The 24465-nt window shown below is 39.9% G+C and overlaps 1 protein-coding gene across 6 annotated transcripts in view; it reads right to left on the reverse strand.

Annotated features, from left to right (window-relative positions):
* Nucleotides 1–24465, reverse strand: part of LOC134354245 (nucleolar protein 4-like) — a 424681-nt gene that overhangs the window by 43476 nt on the left and 356740 nt on the right. For all 6 annotated transcript variants that reach the window (XM_063063184.1, XM_063063154.1, XM_063063168.1 and 3 more), the window contains one exon: nucleotides 11701–11880. In XM_063063184.1, the coding sequence (XP_062919254.1) occupies nucleotides 11701–11880 (180 nt within the window). The remainder of the gene's footprint in view (nucleotides 1–11700; nucleotides 11881–24465) is intronic.

Here is a 24465-nt window from a genome sequence, read left to right on the forward strand (position 1 = left end):
CCAGGCTGAGGTACAATTCAATTTAAGAAGGCTGGTTACAGCTACATTAAGTTAAATCACTATACTTTGAGAATAATTATACGAGGCTTCAGACTAAATAGGTTCATGGTAAAACAAAAATGTGGTCTTCCAAACCTAGACACCCATAAACGTCAATATAAATGCCATGACAGATAAGGATAATGGAAAGGGGAATGTGTGACAAATACAAAGAGCAAACACAGGAGAAAGCCCAGAGAAATAAGGAAGCTAACAGAGATGAAATTAAGATTTTAAAAAGGAGCAAGCACAATAAATAATGACATGAAACATTTGAAATGCTTTACAAATGTGATGGGGTGATCTATTGATGACCAAAACAATAGCTTGTGTTCCGAAGAGGAACACAATTAAATATGTGTGGATGACTGTGTCCCTTCAGGAACATAGCAGACATACTGGACAATTTCAGATGGTCCAAGATTTTCAAGAAATAAGGAAAGGGAAGATAGAGTATGAAAGTAAATTGGCACAAAATATAAAAACAGATAGCAAAAATTTTTATAAATATATAAAGCGGAAGAGGGTGGCTAGAGTCAATGTAGGTCCCTTGGAAGATGAGAAGGGGAATTTGATATTGGGTGATAAGGAAATAGCTGAGGCACTGAACAACTATCTTGTGTCAGTCTTCACGGTGGAGGACACATCTAATATGCCAAAGAATGATGTTATGGACGAAATGGGAGGTGAGGACCTCGATTAAAATCACTGTCACTAAAGAGATAGTGATGAGCAAACTAGAGGACCTGAAGGTAGATAAGTCCCCTGGTCCTGATGGGATGCATCCCAGGGTGCTGAGGGAATTGGCGGAGGTTATAGTAGACACACGGGTAATCATTTACCAAAATTCTCTAGACTCTGGGTAGGTCCCGGCGGATTGGAAGACAGCAAATGTCATGCCACTTTTTAAAGCTGTCTTTAAGGAAGAAATAGCGAAACATTTAGAAAGGAGTGGTTCCATTAGACAGACACAGCATAGATTCAGACAGGGAAGGTCCTGTTTGACAAACTTACTGGAGTTCTTTGAGGACATAATGAGTGGATAGAGGGGAACAGGTAGATGTCGTATACTTGGATTTCCAGAAGGTGCTTGATAAGGTGCCACACAAGAGACTTGTAAATAAGATACAGATGCATGGAGTCGGAGGAAGTGTATTTGCATGGATAGTGGATTGGTTAACCAATAGAAGGCAGAGTTGGTATAAATGGGTGTTTCTCCGGTTGGCAGTCAGTGGTGAGTGGGGTGCTGCAGGGGTCAGTGCTGAGCCCACAGCTGTTTACCATTTACATTGATGATTTGGAAGAGGGGACTGAGTGTAGCATAGCAAAATTTGCTGATGACACTAAACTGAGTGGAAAAGCAAATTGTACAGAGGATGTGGAGAGTCTGCAGGGGGCTATAGACAGGTTAAGTGAGTGGGCCAAGGTCTGGCAGATGGAATACAATGTTGGTAAATGTGAGATCATCCACTTTGGAAGGAATAATAGAAGAGCAGATTATTATTTAAATGGTGAAAGATTGCAGCATGCTGTTGTGCAGAGGGACTTGGGAGTACTTGCGCATTAATCGCAAAAAGTTGGCTTGCAGGTGCAACAGGTTATTAAGAAGGCAAGTGGAATGTTGGCCTTCATTGCTAGAGGGATTGAATTCAAGAGCAGGGAGGTCATGCTGCAACTATACAAGGTACTGGTGAGGCTACACCTGGAGTACTGTGTGCAGTTCTGATCTCCATACTTGAGGAAGGATATACTTGCTTTGGAGGTAGTGCAGAGTAGTTTCACCAAGTTGATTCCAGAGATGAAGGGGTTAATCGATGAGGAGAGATTGAGTCGCCTGGGACTATACTCTCTGGAATTCAGAAGAATGGGGGGGATCTTATAGAAACATACAAAATTTTGAAAGGGATAAATAAGATAGAAGTAGGAAAGTTGTTTCCATTGGTAGGTGAGAGTAGAACTAGGGGACATTGCCTCAAGATTCAGAGGAGAAGAATTAGGTTGGAGATGAGGAGAAACTGTTTTTCCCAGAGAGTGGTGAATCTGTGGAATTCTCTGCCCAGGGAAGCAGTTGAGTCTTCTTCACTAAATATATTTAAGATACAGTGAGATAGGTTCTTACATAGTAGGGGAATTAAGGGTTATGGGGAAAAGGCAGGTAGATGAAGCTGAGTTTACGGACAGATCAGCCATGATCTTATTGAATGGCAGGGCAGGCTCGATAGGCTGGATGGCCTACTCCTGCTCCTATTTCTGATGTTCTTATGTAATGAAGAGGCATAAGGAGCAAGATAGATCAGCTGGTTGACTGCAGTCACGGCAACAATCTTGCACTCAATGTCAGTATGGCAAAGGAATTGATTGTGGACTTCAAGAAACGCAAGTCAAGCGAAGACACACTAGTCATCACTGAGGGATCAGCAGTGGAAAGAGTGAGCAATTTCAAGTTCCTGAGTGTCAACATCTCTGAGGATCTATCCTGGGCCCAATATATGGATGCAATTACAAAGAAGGCACGACTGCAGCTATATTTCATTCAGAGTTTAGAGAGAATTAGTATGTCATGAAAGACATTGCAAATTTCTTCAGATGTACAGTGGTGAGCATTCTAACTGGTTACATCACTATCTGGTATGGAGGGGCCATTGCACAGGATTGGAAAAAGCTGTAGAAAGTTGTAAATTCAGCCAGCTCCATTAGGGGCACAAGTCTCCCAGCAACCAGGAAACCTTCAAAAGGCTGCTTCCATCATTAAGGGCCCCATCACCCAGGACATGCTGTCTTCCCATTGCTACCATCAAGGAGGAGGCAGAGGAGCCTAATGACAGACTCAGTGTTTGAGGAACAGCTTCTTCCCCTCTGCCATCAGACTTCCGAATAGACAATGAACCCATGAACACTTCCTTAGTATTTTCTCCCTCTCTTTTTACGCTACTTACTTAAGTTACTTTTTTATATATTTATTCTAATTTATCATTTATATTACTATGTGTTTCAATGTACTGCTGCTGCAAAACAACAAATTTCACAACATATCTGGTAATATTAAACCTGACTCTGATTCTTTGAGCTTGTCTGAACAATTGAGAATGATTAAATAGATACTGAGATTAATCAGGAAGGTTAATTAAATTATAAATGGAGAGAGAGAGAAAGGGAGAGAACCAATTAAAGGTACGTACATATTTAAGTAGATAAATCGCCAAGGGTTGATAAAATACCTAGCAATTCAGATTACAGAGAAAAAAAACCTACAATATTACAGATGGATAACCTTACAGCAGAAAAGAGCAGAGACAGCAATTCACTTGTACTTCAACAAAGAAACCAAATGCCAATTAGACAATAGCTTGGGAGAGAACTCCTGTTCAATCAAAAGGGGCAACCCTAAGACTCTATTGTCATTCATCACATTATTCCTCCATCCCATCTCCACTTTGACCTATCTGTCCGTGACCTCCTGTACAACAAGATCCAACCGAGTACATTGGAATATCTGAGTCTCAACGTCAAATCAACAATCGCAGGTAATTAACTTTTCTGTCTATAATGGAGCTGGCCAGTTCTGCTGCAAGGTTATCCAACTGTAGTATTAACTTGTTTCTTCTCCATCTCGGATACTGTTTTATGTGCTAGGCATTTGTAGCATTTTCCCTTGAAGTTCCAGTTCAACAACAGCTCTGACCTGCATTTCAAAGCCTTAGAAGACTCTTTCCTCATTAGTTTATTAACTACATGGCTCCATAAACACCAGAATTACCTCAGTAACCATGGCCTCACCCTATGCGAGGTATTACCTTTCTCCTATCCATCACTCAGTAAGACTAAGACTAACTTGTTTTCCCATTTTCCCATTTGTGAAGGGCCTTCAACCTAAAACATTAACTCTGATCCTCTTTCCATAGAACCCACCTGACCTACTAAAAGCACGGCCGTGCCTCCACTTTCTTACGAGTTGGTGAAGATTCGGCATGGCATCTAAAACTTTGACAAACTTCAATAGGTGTGCGGAGGACAGTACATTGATTGTTTGCATCACAGCTCCGGAATCACCAATGCCCTTGAACAGAAAATCCCACAAAAAAGAGTGGATATGGCCAGTCCATCATGGTTAAAGCCCTTGCCACCAACAAGAACATCTATACAGAGCATTGTCGTTGGACAGCATCAAGGAACCCCATCACCCAGGTCACACTGCCATCAGGAAGAAGGTACAACAGCCTAAAGACTCGTGCTACCAGGTTCAGGAACAGTTATTACCCCTCAACCATCAGGGTCTTGAACCAGAGGGGATAACTTCACTCAACTTCACGTGCTCCATCACTGAACTGTTCCCACAACCTATGGACTCACTTTCAAGGACTCTGTATCTCATGTTCTCGATATTTATTGTTTATTTATTTATTATTATTTCTTTCTTTTTGTATTTGCACAATTCATTGTCTTTTGCACACTGTCTGCATGCCCAGTCGGTGCAATCTTTCAATGATTCTATTATGGTTATTGGATTTATTGAGTATGTCCGCGAGAAAAAGAAACTCAGGGCTGTATATATGGTGACTGAGCTTTGAATGTTTCTAATATTTTCAGTTTTATTTATGAAACTGTGCAGGTTCACTTCCTAACCATGGATATCCATGGGCATGGCATTAGAGGACTCTGAAGACTGTTAATGGAAAGGAAAAATGTATACACTGAACAAGTACAAGCCAGACAGCCTAATGCTAGTGATGGGAAAATTAACAAACATTGTTCTGAAGGACAGCATAAGTAAGTATCGAGAGAGGCACAAGTTATTCAAAGAGAATCACCATGGCCTTGTAAAAGAATGGTTGCAACTGATAACACTAAGTGAAGCAAGGAAGAATAAGGTAGAGCATTTGCCTTTTCACCAGGTAAATTTATCATGAAAGTACAAGTCAAATTAAAATAGAAAGCTGGTTTAAAAAACTGACCAAGTACGATAAAGCTAACAAAAGAAAACCTGCAGATGCTGGCAATCCATGCAACACATATAAAATGATGGACGAACTCAGCAGGCCAGGCAGCATTAATGGGAGGAACTAGAGGGCTGCAGTGGAGTTTTCAGGACTACAGTTATGAAATCTACTCAAGATGGCAACTTCAAAGTGATTGACAGGAGGGCAAAGAGAGGAAAGGAATACATGATAAATAGAAGGATATTAAAAAATTTACAGGAACCAAAGAACGTCATGGTATATGTCTCCTGAACATCACAGACAGCTAGGTGAGTGGTTAAGAAGGTATGAGGAATATAAGAGCCAAGCCATGGCAGATAAAGAGTAGAAACATTCTGAAAACATATTAGGTTACAGCTATATACACAACAGTTTGGTAGAGATTTAAGTTTTAAGGATTATAAACTATTTAAAAGAGATCAAAGTTAATTGATTAAAGGAAAGAGGATCCCCAAGAACAGAGGAGATCTGGAACTCAATATTTCTAACAAGAATCTGTAAGGTGCTTGTTGAATCATAAACTACAAAAGCTACTGACTGAGAGCTGGGAAGCGCTGTAGGTCTATTACAAGAACTCAATTTTTAGCTCGTATTAGCAAGGTGGATTAAATAGCCTCCTTTTGTGGTGCAATCTAAGGTTTTCTGAATTAAAGTATTTTATAATCCTATTAATTGATTGCAAGCTAACTTTTCAGTTAAATAATATATCCAATAATTAAAATAAATCAAATACCCATCAATGATTCTGTTTTAAATAAATCATTTAAAACCAATATAAATGTAAAGAAAGCTATTTATTATTATATGTTTTACAAGTGTCAGCTATAATATTTATAAATAGGAATGATATTAATTCTTGGTCACTGGAATTCATGATTCTAGAAGCAATATCTAACAAAATGACATTTTGGGCAAGGTAATCTTCCTGAATAATAAATCAACCTGTTTTTAATCACAGTGAAGTTTTATTTTGCTCTTATAAGTGTGAGCAAATATTTAACAAAATCAGAGAGTGAAAAAATCAGGTATGCCTTTGAAAGGTGATCCAATTTGGCAGGTAACCTAAGTGATTTGATATGGCTGATATTAAAGCCTTGGTTTCTCATTTCTATGGTCTAAAACCATATGTCTAGTCTCAATGTACAGTACATTAATGCATATTATATTTAATGTGCTACTTAATATGAGCTACATTTGTAAACACAAAAGGTTGTAGATGTGTAATGTGTCACATATGGCAATGCAGTCAAATGGGGACGCCTCATTTGAAGAAAGTTGTACATCTGATTAACACATACAGAATGCTGGAGAAACTCAGCAAATTAGGCATCTATGCTGGGGAATACACAATCAATGTTTTGGGCTGTGACCCTTCACCGGGACTAGAAAGGAATGGGTAAAAGCCATTCTGGCTTTTGTCCCCTTCCTTTCCAGTCCCGATGAAGGATCTCAGCCCGAAATGTTAACAGTTTTTATTCCATCATAGACACTGACTGCCTCGCTGCATTGATCAGATGATCAGATGTACAACTTCCCCCAAAATGCAGTCTCATTTGATGGCATTTACATGTGTGTTTCATTATGTATCATCATATATTGCTAACGTGCAAGAAGAATGAAGTTAAGCATAAAGATTGTTAACAACAACTTGCACTTAAATAACGTTTTTAATGTCATAATATAACTGAAGATTCTACACATGCTTGCAATCAACAACATTTGACATTAGGCTGAGGAAGTCGAATTGCAAGAGATGAACTCCACTTTGTCAAGGAAGTAATTTATAAAATAGGAAGGAACATTAGACAGGCATGGTTTTGGGGAGTCAGGCAACAGTTAAAATTGAGAATACCAGAACTGGGGTATTCCAGAAATCTGGCAAGATTAAATGGCTGCAAATGATTCCAAAAATATTCAAGAACACAGGAAGAACTTGAAAATATAAGAATTTCAATACTAAGAGTTGTCAGAAGAAGAGCAAATGCTTCTCACCAAGCAAAAAAGGAATTATGAATTAACAATATACAGGAGTCAGACAACATTGGAATAGTTGTGTATGAAAGTAACAACATTGGAATAGTTATGTATGAAAGTAACAAAGGTATGGATGAGTTCAGCAACAGTAGCTGGCTACAAGAGTTTGGCAAAGTTACAGAAAACAAACTCTTAAATTACCTACATTTTTCTCCCAAACCATCAAGACAGATGGGTGTAAGTGATAGCTTTATTATGGATCCCAGAGTTTTCATATAATAATCCACAAAAGACTTTGTACTTTTTGCTGCAGCTAACATAAAATTTCCACTCGTTTGAAACCAAAATACTAAGGATACTAAAAGATGGAAGTTTATCAGCTTAAAACTTAAAACATTCAGGTAATGAACCAGTAGCAATCATAATCTGGAGTTCATAGTGATCTTGTTATTAACAAACCCCAGCATGACACAAGTATACTTTTTTTTTCTGAGGACAACAAGGCATAGAAGTGTCCTATGAACCGATTCTCCTTTGTCTATCCTGCTTGTTATTTCTTCAAAGAATTCCAACAGATTAGTCAGGCAAGATTTTCCATTGAGGAAACATGCTGATTATCACCTATTTTATCATTAGCCTCCAACTACCCTGAGACCTCATCCTTAATAATCAACTCCAACATCTTCTCAACCACTAAAGTCAGACTAACTGACCAATAGTTTCCTTTCTTTTGCCTCTGTCCCTTCTTGAAGAGTGGAGTGACATTTGCGATTTTTTTCCCAGTCTTCCAAAACCATTGCAGAATCTAGTGATTCTTGAAAGATCATTACTAATGCCTCCACGATCTCTTCAGCTACCTCTTTCAGAACTCTAATTGGAATGGGAATGTTAATTAATTCAATACTCAGTTTGTGAGCATAGCCATTATTATAAAGTGTGACCAGAAAGATTTTTTTAAGAAGCATCCCAGTCTACTATCCTCCATTCTGTAAAAGAATTCTGTTCTATTACTCTGTTTTCTGTAATTTAGATTATTTTTGATCAATGCTGCCTCAGGCCTCAGTTTTGCTAATCTTCCTAGCCAACATTTATGGGACTCTATCACCCTCCTCCTGAAAATCTACCCAGATGACAGAGATTATAATTATCTCTTTTACCTCTGTTACCTTTCCAATGAACAAAGACCTTGGCAATATCTTCTTCCATAGTAAAAGCTATTGCTTATCTGCAGCTCAATGTATAGAACATAGAACAGCACAATACTAGACAGGTTGTTCAGTCAACTGGTGCTAATCTTGAAGCCAATTTTATATTAAATGTCTTCTGTATATCATTCATACCCTTCCATTCTCTTCATATTCATGTGTCTACCTAGAAGCCTCTTAGGCTCCACCAAACTGCCTGCTTCCACTACTGCCCCTGCTCCCTCATGTCACTTTTATACTTCCTCCTTCAACATTTAAAAACATGCCCTCTGGAGTTTTAATATTTCTATCCATAGAAAAAGATACTGATTGCCTTTGTCCTCTGTCAGGTTTCACCTCATCCTACAATGCTCTAGGGAGAAAATCCTTAGTTGGCCTGACCTTTCCTTTAGCTCAAACCCCCTAATCCAGGCAGCATCTTAGTAAACCTTTTCTGCACTGTTTTCAGTCTCCACATCCTTCCTATAATGGGGCAACTAGAATTGATTGACTATAGTTTTGTATAGATGCAACACGTTTTCTGTACTATTTTACTCAAAACCCCCATCAATGAAGACAAATGTTCCATATGCCTTTTTCAACATGCTATCCACAACTGTAGCCACTTTCAGTGAACTATAGATTTGAGCACCAAAATTCCTCCGTACCTCAATTCTATTAAGGGGCCTACCATTAACTATATATTTTCTTCTTTCTTTTGACCTCCCAAAGTGCAACACCTCACACTTGCTTAGATTAGCTCCATCTGCCATTTCTCTGCCCATGTCTGTAACTGATTTATATCATACTGTAACTTTCAATACCCTTTTACACCGTCCATAACTCCAGCAATTTTGGCATCATCCACAAACGTGCTAATCTACCAATCTACATTTCCATCCAAGTCATTGGTATGTTTCACAAACAATAGAGATCCCAACACCAATCTTTGTGGTCATGGACCTCTGGCCAGAATAACAGCCTTCCATCCCTACACTCTGTATTGGTAAATATTCTAACCAAGTCCTGTAGATCTGCACATGCATCTTAGTCCCTAACCTCATAACTTACTACAAACTTGCCATTAACATGTAACTTAACGACATAGGGATTTCCTTTTGTTTTAACTATTCTGCTTTCATATTCTCTCTTTGCTGATCTTAGTTTCCTTTTCACACACATCTTACCATTTTTGAGCCATTATTGTTTATTGCACTACTTCATTCTCTCACAAAACCTTTCTGTTCCTGTAGCTTACCACATTTATTCATTGCACTTTGTACATTTGTACAGATGCACCGTTAACTTGTTTTTGTCTGCTCCCTTAGTCTGCTAATACTGTGTATTTCATACTCTAGAGTTTTCTAACATTCATGCAATTTATTTTCCTTTATTAGTTTGTTCTGGTGTCTATCACCATAGCAAGGTACGTTGGTGCGGGTTCAGGGAACCATCATTCACTTGAAAGTGTTATTAGTCTGAAAATGATGGGTTAGTAAGGGCAGAGGACCATTTCATATGGATGAGTACTTGCAGGCAATAGTCCTTAGGACTTTTGGCCAATAAGTAATAAATAGATTTAGTCCAATTAGTTCATTTTTGTCCCCACATAGATAAAATTAACCAAACTCTTCTTCAGTACCTTAAATTTCTCTGTTTTTTTTTCAATACTGTATTAATTCTAGATCTGATCTCTAATCTGCAGCATCATAAAAATGTCACAAAAAAGCCTAGTGACTAAAGTTACTTTTCACACTTCCTTAACCATTGTTACTTGCTTCTAATAGATATAATTTTCCTATCCAATTTCATCCAGCCCCCACTAATGAGCAAATAATTTAAGTCTTCAGTGATTCCATTAAATCATTTTCTTCTATGCCTGACAAATCCATTACACAAGGATTCCCCATTGAATGCAATATTTTGTATATCTACCAAGTCATGTTCCTGTAATGGTCCTTCACACCATTCCTGCATCCCCACCTTCTGCAAACTGATGGTGAGAAAAAGAGGAGTAGAGAAGATTAATTGAGATCGAAGCAGAAGTAAGAGACAGAGCAATGGGTAAGAATATGAATGATGGCAATAAGATGAAATTGGTTGAAAAGGGCAGTAGAGGAAGAAAACTTTGATTTTAGGAGTAAAGTTTAAATTTGAACAGAGGGTTGAGAAGTAGAGAGGAAGTCCTGAGATATTCTTTTTTCGCAGGAACTTGTATTTCTATTCATGATTTATTAGAAAATCATAAATATGTTCCCTTGGAATTGCAATCCATTGATTTTAATGAATGGAAATTGCAGATAGTTCTCCCATAGTGTAATGCAATGAACAAGATTTCAGCAAATTTTAATGAGGTAGTAAACTATCACTTCTTATAATGTGATAAACAGTAGCAATAAAATTTCAAGTACTTGTGTACTGCTATTCACAAAATAACAATTAAAAGTTATAGTGTAAATTGTCCAGTAATCATTCCAAATTCAAGAGTTTGAGATTGTGTTTGAAGCTGCTACAAGTTTACTTGTTTAGAATCTACTTGTGTTTCACATCACAATTTATAATTTTGTCCAGCTGTGCTGCCTTAACCATCGGTAATATGTTACATATCCCGTTCTTTTTTTTGTCTTCTATTGAACAGGCAAATAGACACCTAAAAAAAATTTCAACATGTTTCAGATAGCACTGAACAATGATATAATTAAATCACTTCTGACATTACAGAAGAATGTTAGTACTATTATGATTTTGCATTATGAATATGCTTTATCACAAACTTGATATTAAAGATGTGATTACAAGTAAAAAAAAACACAAAACAAAATGTGGAAATTAGAATCCTGGGTTATAAACATCGTATCACTGAAATCTAAAGCAAAGAAATTACATTCTTTGTGTATACAGTGTTTGTTTGTCCATAATTAGAAACACTTTTTGATTTTATGTGAATATCTTCATTAAAAAGACACTAATGCTACAAAAGTGAATTCACTAACATTATACCAGGAACAAGAAATTAATAAGTTACAAAACAATGCTTTCAAATAAATAAAAGAAATTAACTGTAAAACTCTCTACAAAGTTTCTAATGCTAAAAATTTTTGAAAGGAAAAATGGTCAAATATAATTTCCACTAGTTAATTATTAATCAATAATGGGGTGTAAATACTTAAGTTATGGGTAGAACAACAGTGAATGTTAAAGAATTGCTTTCAGAGGAAGGATTACTAGAAAATGGGATGCTGTACCACAAGAAACTATTGAGACATCACAAAAAGAAGTGTTCAGAGAGGAATTTTACAAACATATGAGGAAATAGGATTTGAATAATTTTACTATCGGTTCATATGCAGTGAATAAAGTGGCCCCTCCTGTTCCGTAATTCCTGTAACTCCACTGAAAGAGGAAAAATACTACTGGGATATAACAAATGGCGTATACTTTAAGAAAAAAAATTTATATATTTACTTTCATTATTGTATAAATGTACACAGTACTGAGATATACAGGAAAACCTTGACGTTACTTACATTAAAAGCTTTTAGGCGTTCAGATTCTGCTCCATCTGATTCAATAATCTTCTCAACATCATCATGGTCATCTTGGTCATCATCATCTTCAATAATTCTATTCACAGTCAGATCTTCAGGGCCACCTCCTACACTTTCATTTCTAAGTGAATCATAACTGGAGTAGCTGTGTGCCGGTGACTGAATTGGAAAAAAAAGAGACATAAAACAGAATTAGCCTATATAATTAAATGGTTGACTAAAAAAAAAGTAAAAAATACCTTCATGGCTAAACAAAAATAAACATAATCTCTCTGTTGTTAAATAGAAATATTCAAAACTAGGATACCAATATTTTTTATTGTGTCATAGTTAAAGTACTACAGCATAGAAACAAGTCCTTCAACTCTTCTAGTCCATGCTGAACTATTATACTGCCTAGTCCCATTCACTTGCATCTGCATCATAACCGTCGCTATCCCTCCCATCAAAGATTCAAGATTTAAAGCACATTTATTATCAAAGAATGTACAAGTAATACACCTTGAAATTTCTTTGCTTACAGGCAGCTACAAAGCAAGAAACCCGAATAACCTAATTATACAAAAAGACCAAAAACCACTGCATGGAGAAAGAGAGAGAAAGAAACAGAAATCATGCAAACAATTGAAGCAAGCCAATAGCATTCTGAACTAGACTGAGTCCTAGGTTCACTCCTGGAGCAGCTCAGGTAGGCCCAAGCCTCAGTCCCAGGTTATCACACCAGTGGGGCAAAACTGCAGAGCAGCCAGATCAGTTCACAGCCCCTGCGCTCTGGAGAAAGGAATAGACATTTGTGGGAGAGCGAGCGAAATCAACCCAACCCTCACCTCTGTTCCTGACACTCAGATTTCCAGACTGTCAGTGCCAAGCACTGGGTAGTACCTCGCTCTAGGAGCCAGGCCCTGGCACCAGGATACACTTGGACTGTCCATCCTGAAGCTGTGCTCAAGCTCCCTGAATTGGCGCGGCGCTTGGAGTGATCCAACCTTGTGGACAGGCATTGAAGCCCTTCCACATAGACTCCCCTCCAAATCACTCACTCCATCTCCGGCAGCGATACAAACTCCATTTGCTGCTCTCCACTTACATGAAAGGCGACAGCGGGAATAACACTCAAAATGCTCAACTGTTCACAGCAAAATATTCTACCTCAGTAATCATTCACTATCTCTTATTAAGGATATATTACAACTACAGTGTACTATTTACAAGATGCACTTTAGTGCTTTTTAGAGAATTCTTCAACAGCATCACCGACACCTGAGATCTTTATCACTTAATAGGATTAATGAACCTGATGCCTAGTAACACTGTTTCCTCTATATTATCCGATAGTCCAGACAGAATATTACCTCTATGAAAGAATGCAGTTTTAAAGAAATATATCAATTTAAGATATGAAAGGATTTCAGTAAGAAGGGGTACATGAGAGAAAGCAACCATTCAGTATTTCTGAGCTGCAGTAGAAATCTTGCTCCCAGAAATCTACAGTGAACAAAGGATGTACTGTATTCGCTGTTGTCGCTGGTAGGAAGCAGTTGGAATTGGTACCTACATCAGTCCAAGAATAAGTCTTTCCATGTACCATTATGATAATAACTTCAGTGCCCAGACTTGGTTGGGTTTCACTGGCAGTTCTATGTGTAATCTACTAGCATATCTCAGTGTAAATGCCAATAAGTTTCAAAATTCTGAATGCTTTTGATCACGTCCACGATATCATGAAGTGGGAAGGTGAACAGCCAGAGGTCGTGGTACATATTGGTACCAACGACATAGGTAGGAAAAGGGAGAGGGTCCTGAAAACAAACTACAGCGAGTTAAGAAGGAAATTGAGAAGCAGGACCTCAAAGGTAGTCATCTTGGGATTACTGTCTCTGCCACGCGACAGTGAGTGTAGGAATAGAGTGAGGTGAAGGATGAATGTCAGCCTGAGGGATTGGAGCAGGAGGCAGGGATTCAGATTTCTGGCTCATTGGGACCTCTTTTGGGGCAGGCGTGACCTGTACAAAAAGGACGGGTTGCACTTGAATCCGATGGGGACCAATATCCTGGCAGGGAGGTCTGCTAAGGCTATTGGGAAGAGTTTAAACTAGAATTGCTAGAGGTGGGAACCAAACTGAAGAAACAGAGGAAGGGGCTGTTGGCTCACAAATAGAGAAAGCTTGGAGACAGTGCGAGAGGGAGGATAGGCAGGTGACAGAGAAGGGATGCGCTCAGACTGATGGTGAGATGTGTCTATTTTAATGCAAGAAGCATCATGAACTAAGGGGATGAGCTTAGCGCGTGGATCAGTACTTGGAGCTATGATGTTGCGGCCATTACAGAGACTTAGATGGCTCGAGGGCAGGAATGGTTACTTAGAGTGCCAGGCTTTAAATGTTTCAGAAAGGACAGGGAGGGAGGAAAAAGAGGTGGGGGCATGGCACGGTTGATCAGAGATAGTGTCACGGCTGCAGAAGAGGATGAAGTCATGGAGGGATTGCCTATTGAGTCTCTGTGGATGGAAGTTAAAAACAGGAAGGGGTCAATAACTCTACTGGCTGTTTTCTTTATAGACCACCCAATAGTAACAGGGACATCAAGGAGCAGACAGGGAAAAGCATAATAATAACAAGGATGTTGTGGTGGGAGATTTTAATTTCCCAAATATTGATTGGCATCTCCAGAGAGCAAGGGGTTTAGATAGGGTGGAGTTTGTTAGGTGTGTTCAGGAAGGTTTCCTGACACAATATGTAGATAAGCCTTCAAGAGGAGAGGCTGTACTTGATCTGGTATTGGGAAATGAACCCGGTCAGGTGTCAGGTCTCTCAGTGGGAGAGCATCTTGGAGATAGTGATCACAATTCTATCTCCTTTACCATAGCATTGGAGAGGGATAGGAACAGACAAGTTAGGATAACATTTAATTGGATTAAGAGGAAATATGAAGCTATCAGACAGAAACTTGGAAGCATAAATTGGAAACAGATGTCTCAGGGAAATGTACGGCAGAAATGTGGCAAATGTTCAGGGGATACTTGTGTGGCATTCTGCATAGGTATGTTCCAATGAGACAGGGAAAGGGTAGTAGGGTAATGGAACCATGGTGTACGAAGGCTGTTGAAAATCCAGTCAAGAAAAAAAAAATAGCTTACGAAAGGTTCGAAAAGCTAGGTAATGATAGAGATCAAGAAGATTATGAGGCTGGCAGGAAGGAGCTTAAGCATGAAATTAGGAGAGCCAGAAGGGGCTATGAGAAGGTATTGGCGAACAGGATTAAGGAAAACCCGAAGGCATTCTACAAGTATGTGAAGAGCAAGAGGATAAGATGTGAAAGAATAGAACCTATCAAGTGTGACAGTGGGAAAGCGTGCATGGAACTGGAGGAGTTACCGGAGCTACTTAATGAATACTTTGCTTCAGTGTTCACTACGGAAAAGGATCTTGGGGATTATAGGGATGACATACAGCGGATTGGAAAGCTTGAGCATATTGACATCAAGAAAGAGGATGTGTTGGAGCTTTTGGAAAGTCTCCGGGATGAGATGAGATGTACCCCAGGCTACTGTGAGAGGCAAGAGAGGAGATTCCGAGCCTCTGGCAATGATCTTTGCATCATCAATGGAGACGGGAGAGGTTCTGCAAGATTGGACGGTTGCAAATGTTGTTCCCTTATTCAAGAAAGGGAGTAGAGATAGCCCAGAAAATTATAGACCAGTGAGTATTACTTCAGTGGTTGGTAAGTTGATGGAAAAGATCCTGAGAAGCATGGATTTCAACAAGGCATTTGATAAGGTAACCCATGCAGGGGTTATTCAGAAAGTAAAGAGGCATGGGATCCAAGGGGACCTTGCTTTGTGGATCCAGAATTGGCTTGACAACAGCAGGCTAAGAGTGGTTGTAGACAGGTCATATTCTGCATGGAGGTCGGTGACCAGTGGTATGCTTCAGGGATTTGTTCTGGTACCCTTACTTTTCGTGATTTTTATAAATGACCTAGATGAGGAACTGGAGGGATGGGTTAGTAAATTTGCCGATGACACAAAGGTTGGGGGTGTTGTGGATTTTGTGGAGGGCTGACAGAGGTTACAGCGGGCCATCGAAAGGATGTGTAACTGGGTTAAGAGGTGCCAGATGGAGTTCAACCCAGATAATTGTGAGGTGGTTCATTTTGGTAGGTCAAGTACGATGGGAGAATATAGTATTAATGGTAAGACTCTTGGCAGTGTGGAAGATCAGAGGGAACTTGGGGTCCGAGTCCATAGGACACTCAAAGCTGCTGCGCAGGTTGACACTGTGGTTAAGAAGGCATATGGTGCATTGGATTTCGTCTACCGTGGGTTTGAGTTTAAGAGCCAAGAAGTAATGTTGCAGCTATATAGGATCCTGGTCAGACCCCACTTGGAGTACTGTGCTCAGTTCTGGTCGCCTCACTACAGGAAGTATGTGTAAGCTATAGAAAAGGTGCAGAGGAGATTTACAAGGATGTTGCCTGGATTGGGGAGCATGCCTTATGAGAATAGGTTGAGTAAACTTAGCCTTTTCTCCTTGGAGCGGCAGAGGGTTAGAGGTTGACCTGATAGGTGTATAAGATGATGACAGGCATTGATTGTGTGGATTGTCAGAGGCTTTTTCCCAGGGCTGAATTGGCTTACACGAGAGAGCACTGCTTTAAGGTGCTTGGAAGTAGGTATACAGGAGATGTCAGCGTTAATTTTTTTATGCAGAGAGTGGTGAGTGTGTGGAATGGGTTGCCGGCATTGGTGGTGGAGGCAGATACAATAGGGTCTTTTAAGAGACTCCTGGACAGGTACATGGAGCTAGCTATGGGTAATCCTAGGTAATTTCTAAAGTAAATACATGTGGGCCTGTATTGAGCTGTGGGTTTTCTATGTTTCTATGATTCCCACCTTGATACCTAAGTCCTGAACTTACCAGCTGAGCTTAGCCTGTGACATCCTGGCTCCATTCCTCAGCTGGACATTCCATGCAGTCAATGATAGAACAGGAGTTTACACATAATCCGTGGCATTTACATCGGGGAATTTGGTCTCAGGTTCTGTGCCAGGATAGATCAATTATTTTAAATGACAACTGCAGGGCTATAGGGTAGTCAGGGAAGATTAGAATAAATTACATTATTTATAATTATTTGTCTTTTTATGTGATTGCGTATCATGTTTAATTTGTTTTTGTATCTTCCATGTTTTTAAATGGCTTAGAATAGTCATAGTCATACTTTATTGATCCCAGGGGAAATTGGTTTTCGTTACAGTTGCTCCATAAATAATAAATAGTAATAGAACCATAAATAGTTAAATAGTAATATGTAAATTATGCCAGTAAATTATGAAATAAGTCCAGGACTAGCCTATCAGCTCAGGGTCTCTGACCCTCCATGGGAGGAGTTGTAAAATTTGATGGCCACAGGCAGGAATGACTTCCTATGACACTCTGTGCTGCATCTCGATGGAATGAGTCTCTGGCTGAATGTACTCCTGTGCCCACCCAGTACATTATGTAGTGGATGGGAGACATTGACCAAGATGGCATGCAACTTGGACAGCATCCTCTTTTCAGACACCACCGTCAGACAGTCCAGTTCCATCCCTAACAACATCACTGGCCTTACGAATGTTAGAGCTATACAGAAACACTGAAAACTTTTACAGCTAATCTGGGAGTAAGATTTTATCAGGTATTGGCGAATTAAAAAGAAATGTCATGGGCAAGCAAAGCTAGTCCAATCAGCTCAGATGTGTCAGTTATGTCACAGGGGATCCTGCTACCAGTCAAAGCCTCATTGCTCGAGGGCAGCCAGAGCCAGGCAGACTTGCAATCAGGATGTGGGGAAGTTGGGGAAATGGGAAGCATGAGTAGTGAATACAGAGAAAAGGCATCACTGAGGAAAAACTGGGCTAATCAATTCTGACAGATTACAGCTGCATAATCTGCAAATTGCTACAGTAAAACTAATTAAGGCAATACATTCTTTTGACAGCAACCGCATTAAAAAGTTATGGTTTAAAGAAGTTACTGCATGAAAGTAATGAAGAACTGCTTAAACTTACAGGGCAATAAGGATTAATTAATGTGTTGATGGAAAAACACATCCACAATACGATTTCTAGCTAAGAGCAGCATGGATTTTAATCTAAACACAACCTGACTATGACAATCTCCATCTAATCTGTGCCCTCTGGTCCTAGAACTCCCACTGTAGGAAACATTCTCTCTACATCCACTCTATCTGTGCCAGAATCATTCTTACGAAAATTCTCTGAACTCACTCCAATATTAGCATATCCTTTCTTAGAGAAAGGTACTAAAACTGCTCACAATGCTCCAAGTGAGATATCACCAGTGCCTTATAAACCCTCAGTCCTACATCTTTACTTTCATATTCTTGTCCTTGTGAAATGAATGCTAACATTACATTTGACTTCCTTACCACCAACTCAACCTGCATGTTAAACTTTAGGGATCCTGCATGAGGTCACCCAAGACCCTTAGCACCTTGGATTTTTGAATTTTCTGCCCTTTTAGAAAATAGTCTACGTTTTTGTTCCTCCTACCAAACTGCATGGTCATATACTTCCCAACATTGTATACCATCTGTCACTTCTTTGCCTATTCTCCTCATCTGTCTAAGTCCTTCTGCAGTCTTCCTCAACTCTAACTGGCTCTCCACGTATCTTCACATAGTCCACAAACTTGGTCACAAAACATCAATTCCATTCGTCAAATCATTGACATATAATGTCAGAAGACGTGATCCCCACACCAACCCCTGCAGAACACCACTAGTCACTGGTAGCCAACCAGAAAAGTCTCCATTTATTCTCACTCTTTGCCTCCTGCCAATCAGCCAATCCTCCTTCAATGCTAGTATCCTTCCTGTAATATCATGGGCTCTCATCTTGTGTGGCACCTTGTCAAGGGACTTCTGAAAGACCAAGTACACAACATCCACTAATTCTCCTTCATCCTGATGTTTATTTCCTCAAAGAATTCCAACAGATTTCTTCAGGCAAGATTTCCCCATGCTGACTTTGGCTTATTTTACCATGTGCTTCCAAGTATCCTGTGACTTCATCCTTAATAATTGACTCCAACATCTTCCAACCAGAGGTCAGGCCAACTGGCCTATAATTTCTTACCTTCTGTCTCCCTCTGTTCTTGAAGAGTGGAGTGACATTTTCAATTTTCCAGTGGTCTGGAATCATGCCAGAATCTACTGATTCTTGAAAGATCTTTACCAAGGCCTTTACAATCTCCCCAGCTACCTCTTTCAGAACTCGGTGGGGGGGAAGGGGAGTCCATCTGTTCTGAGTGACTTATCCACCATCAGACCTTTCAACTTCCCAAGCACCTTCTCCCTTGTAATAACAATTGCACTAATTTCTGCCTGCTGATACTCTCAAACTTCCGGAATACTGCTGGTGTTTTCCATAGTGAAGATGTATGCAAAATAATTATTTAGTTCATCCGCCATTACCTTGTCCCCCATTACTACCACTCTAGTGTCATTTTCTAGCAGTCCAATATCTCCTCTCGACTCAGAATCAGAATTATTATCACCAGCATGTGACGTGAAATTTGTTAACTTAGCAGCAGCAGTTCAATGCAATACATAATATAGAAGGAAAAAAAATTAAATCAATTACAGTATATGTATATTGAATAGATTAAAAATTGTGCAAATAACAGAAATACTATATATTAAAAAAGTGAGGTAGTGTCCAAGGGTTCAATGTCCATTTAGGAATCTGATGGCAGAGGGGAAGAAGCTGTTTCTGAATCGCTGAGTGTGTGCCTTCAAAGGCTTCTGTTCCTCCTACCCAATGGCAATAGCAAGAAAAGGGCATGTCCTGCATGCTGGAGGTCCTTAAATAATGGACGCTGCCTTTCTAAGACACCGCTCCTTGAAGATGTCCTGAGTACTTTCTAGGCTAGTACCCAAGATGAGGCCGATTAAATTTACAACCCTGTGCAGCTTCTTTCAGTATTGTGCAGTAGCCACCCACCCCCCCCCCTCCCCACCATACCAGACAGTGATCTGTTTAACTGGTTTTTAAAAGCTTCCCACTGATTCCTGCTCTATAATATGCCCTCTCTTTTGCTTTTATGTTGGCTTGGAATCCCATTGTCAGCCACAGTTGTGTCATCCTGCCTTTAGAATACTTTTTCTTTTTTTGGATAGGTTCACCCTGCAGCTTCTAAATTGCCCCCAGAAACTCCAGCCACTGCTATTTAGCCCTTATCCCTGCTGGTAGTTGTTCTTCTCTATGCCTTGTGGCACATCAAGCAACAACCTTGCAATTCTCTAGCATTTGTCTGTTTTTACAAAACTGAGTTGCTAGTTTAATGCTCAACCCAGTACGGATGGAAAGCATGCAAAGAGGGAGCCGGATATGAACCTGGGACTATTCACCTCGAAGTCCAGTGCAGATGCTAATACACTAGCAGTCAGCTATCTCCTCTCTCATGCCTCTATAATTTCCTTTACTCCACTGTAGTACTGACACATCTGACTTTAGCTTCTCCCTCTCTCAAATAACAAGGTGAAGTCTATCATATTATATTCACTGTTTCCTAAGGGTTCCTTTATCTTAAGCTGCCTAATCAAATTTTGTTCATTACACAATACCCGATCCAGAATTACCTTTCTCCTGGTTGGCTCAACCACAATCTGCTCAAAAAACCCATCTCGTAGCCATTCTCTCTTTTCGGATCCAGCACCAACCTGATTTTCCCAATCTACCTGCATATTGAAATCCCCCATGGCAACTGTAACATTGCGCTTCGAATTTCCCATTGTAATTTGTTGCCCACATCCTGGCTACTGTTTGGAGGCCTGTTTATAACTCCCATCAGGGTCTTTTTACACTTGCAATTTCTTAACTCTACTGACAGGGATTTCACATCTTCCAATCCTATGTCACCTCCCTCTAAGGATTTGATTTCACTTTTTTATTAGATACATCTGTACACCTGCTCATTAATGCATATATCTAATCAGCCAATCGTATGATAGCAAGTGGTTCAGAGTTGTTCAAACATCAAAGATGCAGAGGGTACATCCAAGACCTTCTCTAAAAGCAACATTTGAGGTACTTTGATTTCTCAGAGGAAGCTGTTACTGAGTTAATGCATATATTGTGGCATCAGATTTAACTGGTAATGGAGTACACTAGAATACTATGGCCCTTAAAATTTAGATTACATAAGGTAATAGAGAGTCACAGAGAGACACAGTATGGAAGCAGAGTCTTCAGCCCATTGAGACTGTACTGGCAATCAAGCACCCATCTATGCTAATTCTACACTAATTCCATTTTATTCTTTCGAGATCCCAATCAGCTATCCCAGAGTCTATCATTCATGTGCATGTTAGCAACCAGTTATAGTGGTCAATTAGTCTATCAACCTATTTGTCTTTGAGATATAGGAGAAAACTAGAGGAACCCAATGAAACCCATGGGGTCACAGGGAGAATGTGCAAACTCCATACAGATGCACTGGAGGTCAAAGTTAAACCCATGTCTCAGGAGCTGCAAGACAGAAGCTCCATTAGCTGTGCAACTGAGCATCACCCTTCCCCTGCACTCTGCTTCGAAACAGATTATTTGATGGAGTAATACAAGCCAGTCAGTAAGATGATCCTCTGCCAATCAGTGACATTTCTTGTTTTATATTCCATCATTGCAATGTCTGTGCAACTACATATCAATTAAATAAAAACATGCAAGATGGAGATGGAGTTAGAGATAGAGATGGAGAGAGAGAATGCATAGAAAACGTCAATATGTAGGGCTAAGGAGAGTCATTGCTCTAAAAGAACTAGATCCATACATTACACTTCCTCCCCCCTTAAATTAATGCAACTTAATCTGTATATGTGCAAAACATTCACTTTCCGTCTCACAAACCATATTTTGAATAAATAAGCTTCCACAATAACAGTCCATAACTAATTTCACTGTTCTAAGGATTTAATTTTTTGGGTGGCGCTCTGTTTCTTTCAGGATCGTGCCTCTGGACCTGTGGAGTAGCATTAGGTTAGGCAGGTTTCTTGTCAAAGGCAACATTCTCAGTTGCCAGTGTCAGGTTACTGTCAGTGAGATGATCATCACTAACAGGTAAGTCTGGTGGCTATAATGTGTCTGTCTAGTTGGATGCAGTCGACTCAGGTGAGTTATTTGGTTGAACATCCAGTACCTGGTCCATATGGTATCTCCATGTCTGATCTACAACATCCAGGGCGCACATCAGTGGTCCAATTCTTGTAACTATTCAACCAGTTGTCCACTTGTCTTCTCAATAATCACATGCTAGGGCTTCCACCCAACCTGGAAGCTCCTTACCACTTCACTTAGCAACTGGATGAATTGTTTATTCTGCACTTCCTTCCGTAGATCTGGTTTCAGGAGCTCTATGCGAGATCTCAGATTTCTGCTCATGAACAGCCCTTCAAGTTTTTGATTTGTCATCACATGAACAGAGTTCCAATACACACCAAGGAAATGTCCTTTTTGCTGTAGTGAAATTTCATCCTTGTCCACTGCTTTAATGAACTTTGAAAGTTTGGATAAATCTTTCAGCTAACCCATTTGTTCCTGGGGTGGTGAGGAGCTGACTTGAAATGTCTGATGCCATTTTGCTTCATGAACAGCCTGAATTCGTCTGATGTGTACTGTGGTCCACTGACACTCACAATTTGTTCTGGTAATCCGTTTCTGGCAAAGGTAGTCCCCAGAGTGAAAACAGTCTTTGCTGAGATGATTAACTTCATTGGTATAACCTCAGACCACTTTGAATGAGCATCCACAGCAATCAGGAGCATGGAGTCCATGAATGGCCCAGCAAAATCAATATGGACTCTTTGGTGTGGTAACGATGGCCACTCCCATGGGTGTAATGGTGCCTGTGGCAGTGCATTTTGAACTTTTTGGCATCCCGAACAGCTTTTGGCCAAGTTGTCAATCTCTTTATCTATTCCCTTCTCAAACAGCTTCTCATTAGCATCAAGCAGTTGTGCCAGTCTCTGGTTAGTGCTAACATTTGGGCTGCTGTTGCCTGTTGATGCTACACTGAGAGCTTTGATCGAGCGCCAGTCTAGTTAGATTTTTCTCAACCATTCACGTCTGAAAAGCATTAGCCCTCCACTTTTCAATACACAAAGCTCTAACTGCTGTGTTTGGCCTGCATGCATCACATTCACTTTCAATTTACCTTTGGTGGACACTTTATTGCTGGCATAGGTCTTTAGAGTCACAAGGTCTTCTCTAATGGTAGCTTAGAAAACGGTCTGTTGTACTCAGCTTCTGAAATTATAGATAAACCTGACCCTGCATCCAGTTTGTTTTTCAGTTTTACACTAGACACATCTATTGAGATCCAGATGATTTTGTGATCTGCTTCGGTTATACTATGCAGTTCTAGGAATGACAGCTCACCTTTGTCAGACTCTATGTTGCCTGATTCTGTTTCACATTCAGTCACATTATGCATCTCAGGATACCCTGGGAATTATAAATCTGTGAGTCTTACTTCAGTAGATTATTAAGAGAAAATTCTTACAGATAGGATTTGGAGAAACATAGTCTGATTATAAATAGTCAGCATGGCTTTTTGAGAGGCAGTTCATGTGTCATGAGCCTTCTTTGAGGAAGAGAAAAAACAAATTGATGAAGGTAGAGCAGTGGATGTTGTAAATATGGAGTTTATTAAGATATTTGATAAGGTTCTCCATGGTGAGCTTATTCAGCAAGTCAGGAGGCATGGGATACAGCTACAGTCGACTGTGTGGATTCAGAATTAGTGAACCCATAGAAGGCAGAGGGAGGTTTTAGTTGAAGTATATTCTGCCTGGAGGTCAGTGACCAGTGTTATTCTACAGGAATCTGTTAGCTGTTATAAATGACTTGGATGAAGAAAGAGAAATAGAAGGTGGGAGGGGGGTTAGTAACTTAGACCATAAGACTATAAGACATAGGAGCAGAATTAAGACATTTGACCCATCGAGTCTGCTCCGCCAATCATGGCTGATCCTTTTCTCCCCTCCTCAACCCCACTCCCCGGCCTTCTCCTTGTTACCTTTGGTGCCGTGACAAATCAAGAACCTATCAATTCCCACTTTAAATACATCCAACACATGGCCTCCACGGCTGCCTGTGGTAACAAATTCAACAAATGGCCAAAGTTGATTGTAAGGAGACACTAGCAGGGATGACTGCAGAGCACCAATGGCTGGAGTCTCTGGGAGCAATTCAGAAGGTGCAGGATAAATACATCTCAAAGAAGAGCAAGTATTCTAAAGGCAGAATGACACAACTGTGGCTGACAAAGGAAGTCAAGCCAACATAAAAGGGCAAATATAAATGGGAAGTTAGAGGATTTGGAAATTTTTAAAATTTTTTAAAAAGTCAACTGAAGAAAAACCATAGGAGGGGGGGGGAAAGATGAGATCTGCTGGCCAATAATATCAAAGCGGATACCAAAGGTTTTTTTCAGACATATAAAGAGTAAAAGAGAGTTAAGAGTAGACAAATGGAAAATGACGGTGGAGAGATAGTAACAGGGGACAAGAAAATGGCAAATGAACTGAATAAGTACTTTGCATCAGTCTTCACTGGGGCAGTATGCCAGAAATTCGATAGTGTCGGGGGCAGAAGTGACTGCAATAGCAATTATGAGGGAGATGGTGCTGGGGAAAACTAAAGGTCTGAAAGTAGGTAAGTTACCTGGAAGGTAGCTGAAG

The sequence above is a fragment of the Mobula hypostoma genome, chromosome 1 (assembly GCF_963921235.1).
Source record: "Mobula hypostoma chromosome 1, sMobHyp1.1, whole genome shotgun sequence".
Lineage (NCBI taxonomy): Eukaryota > Metazoa > Chordata > Chondrichthyes > Myliobatiformes > Myliobatidae > Mobula > Mobula hypostoma.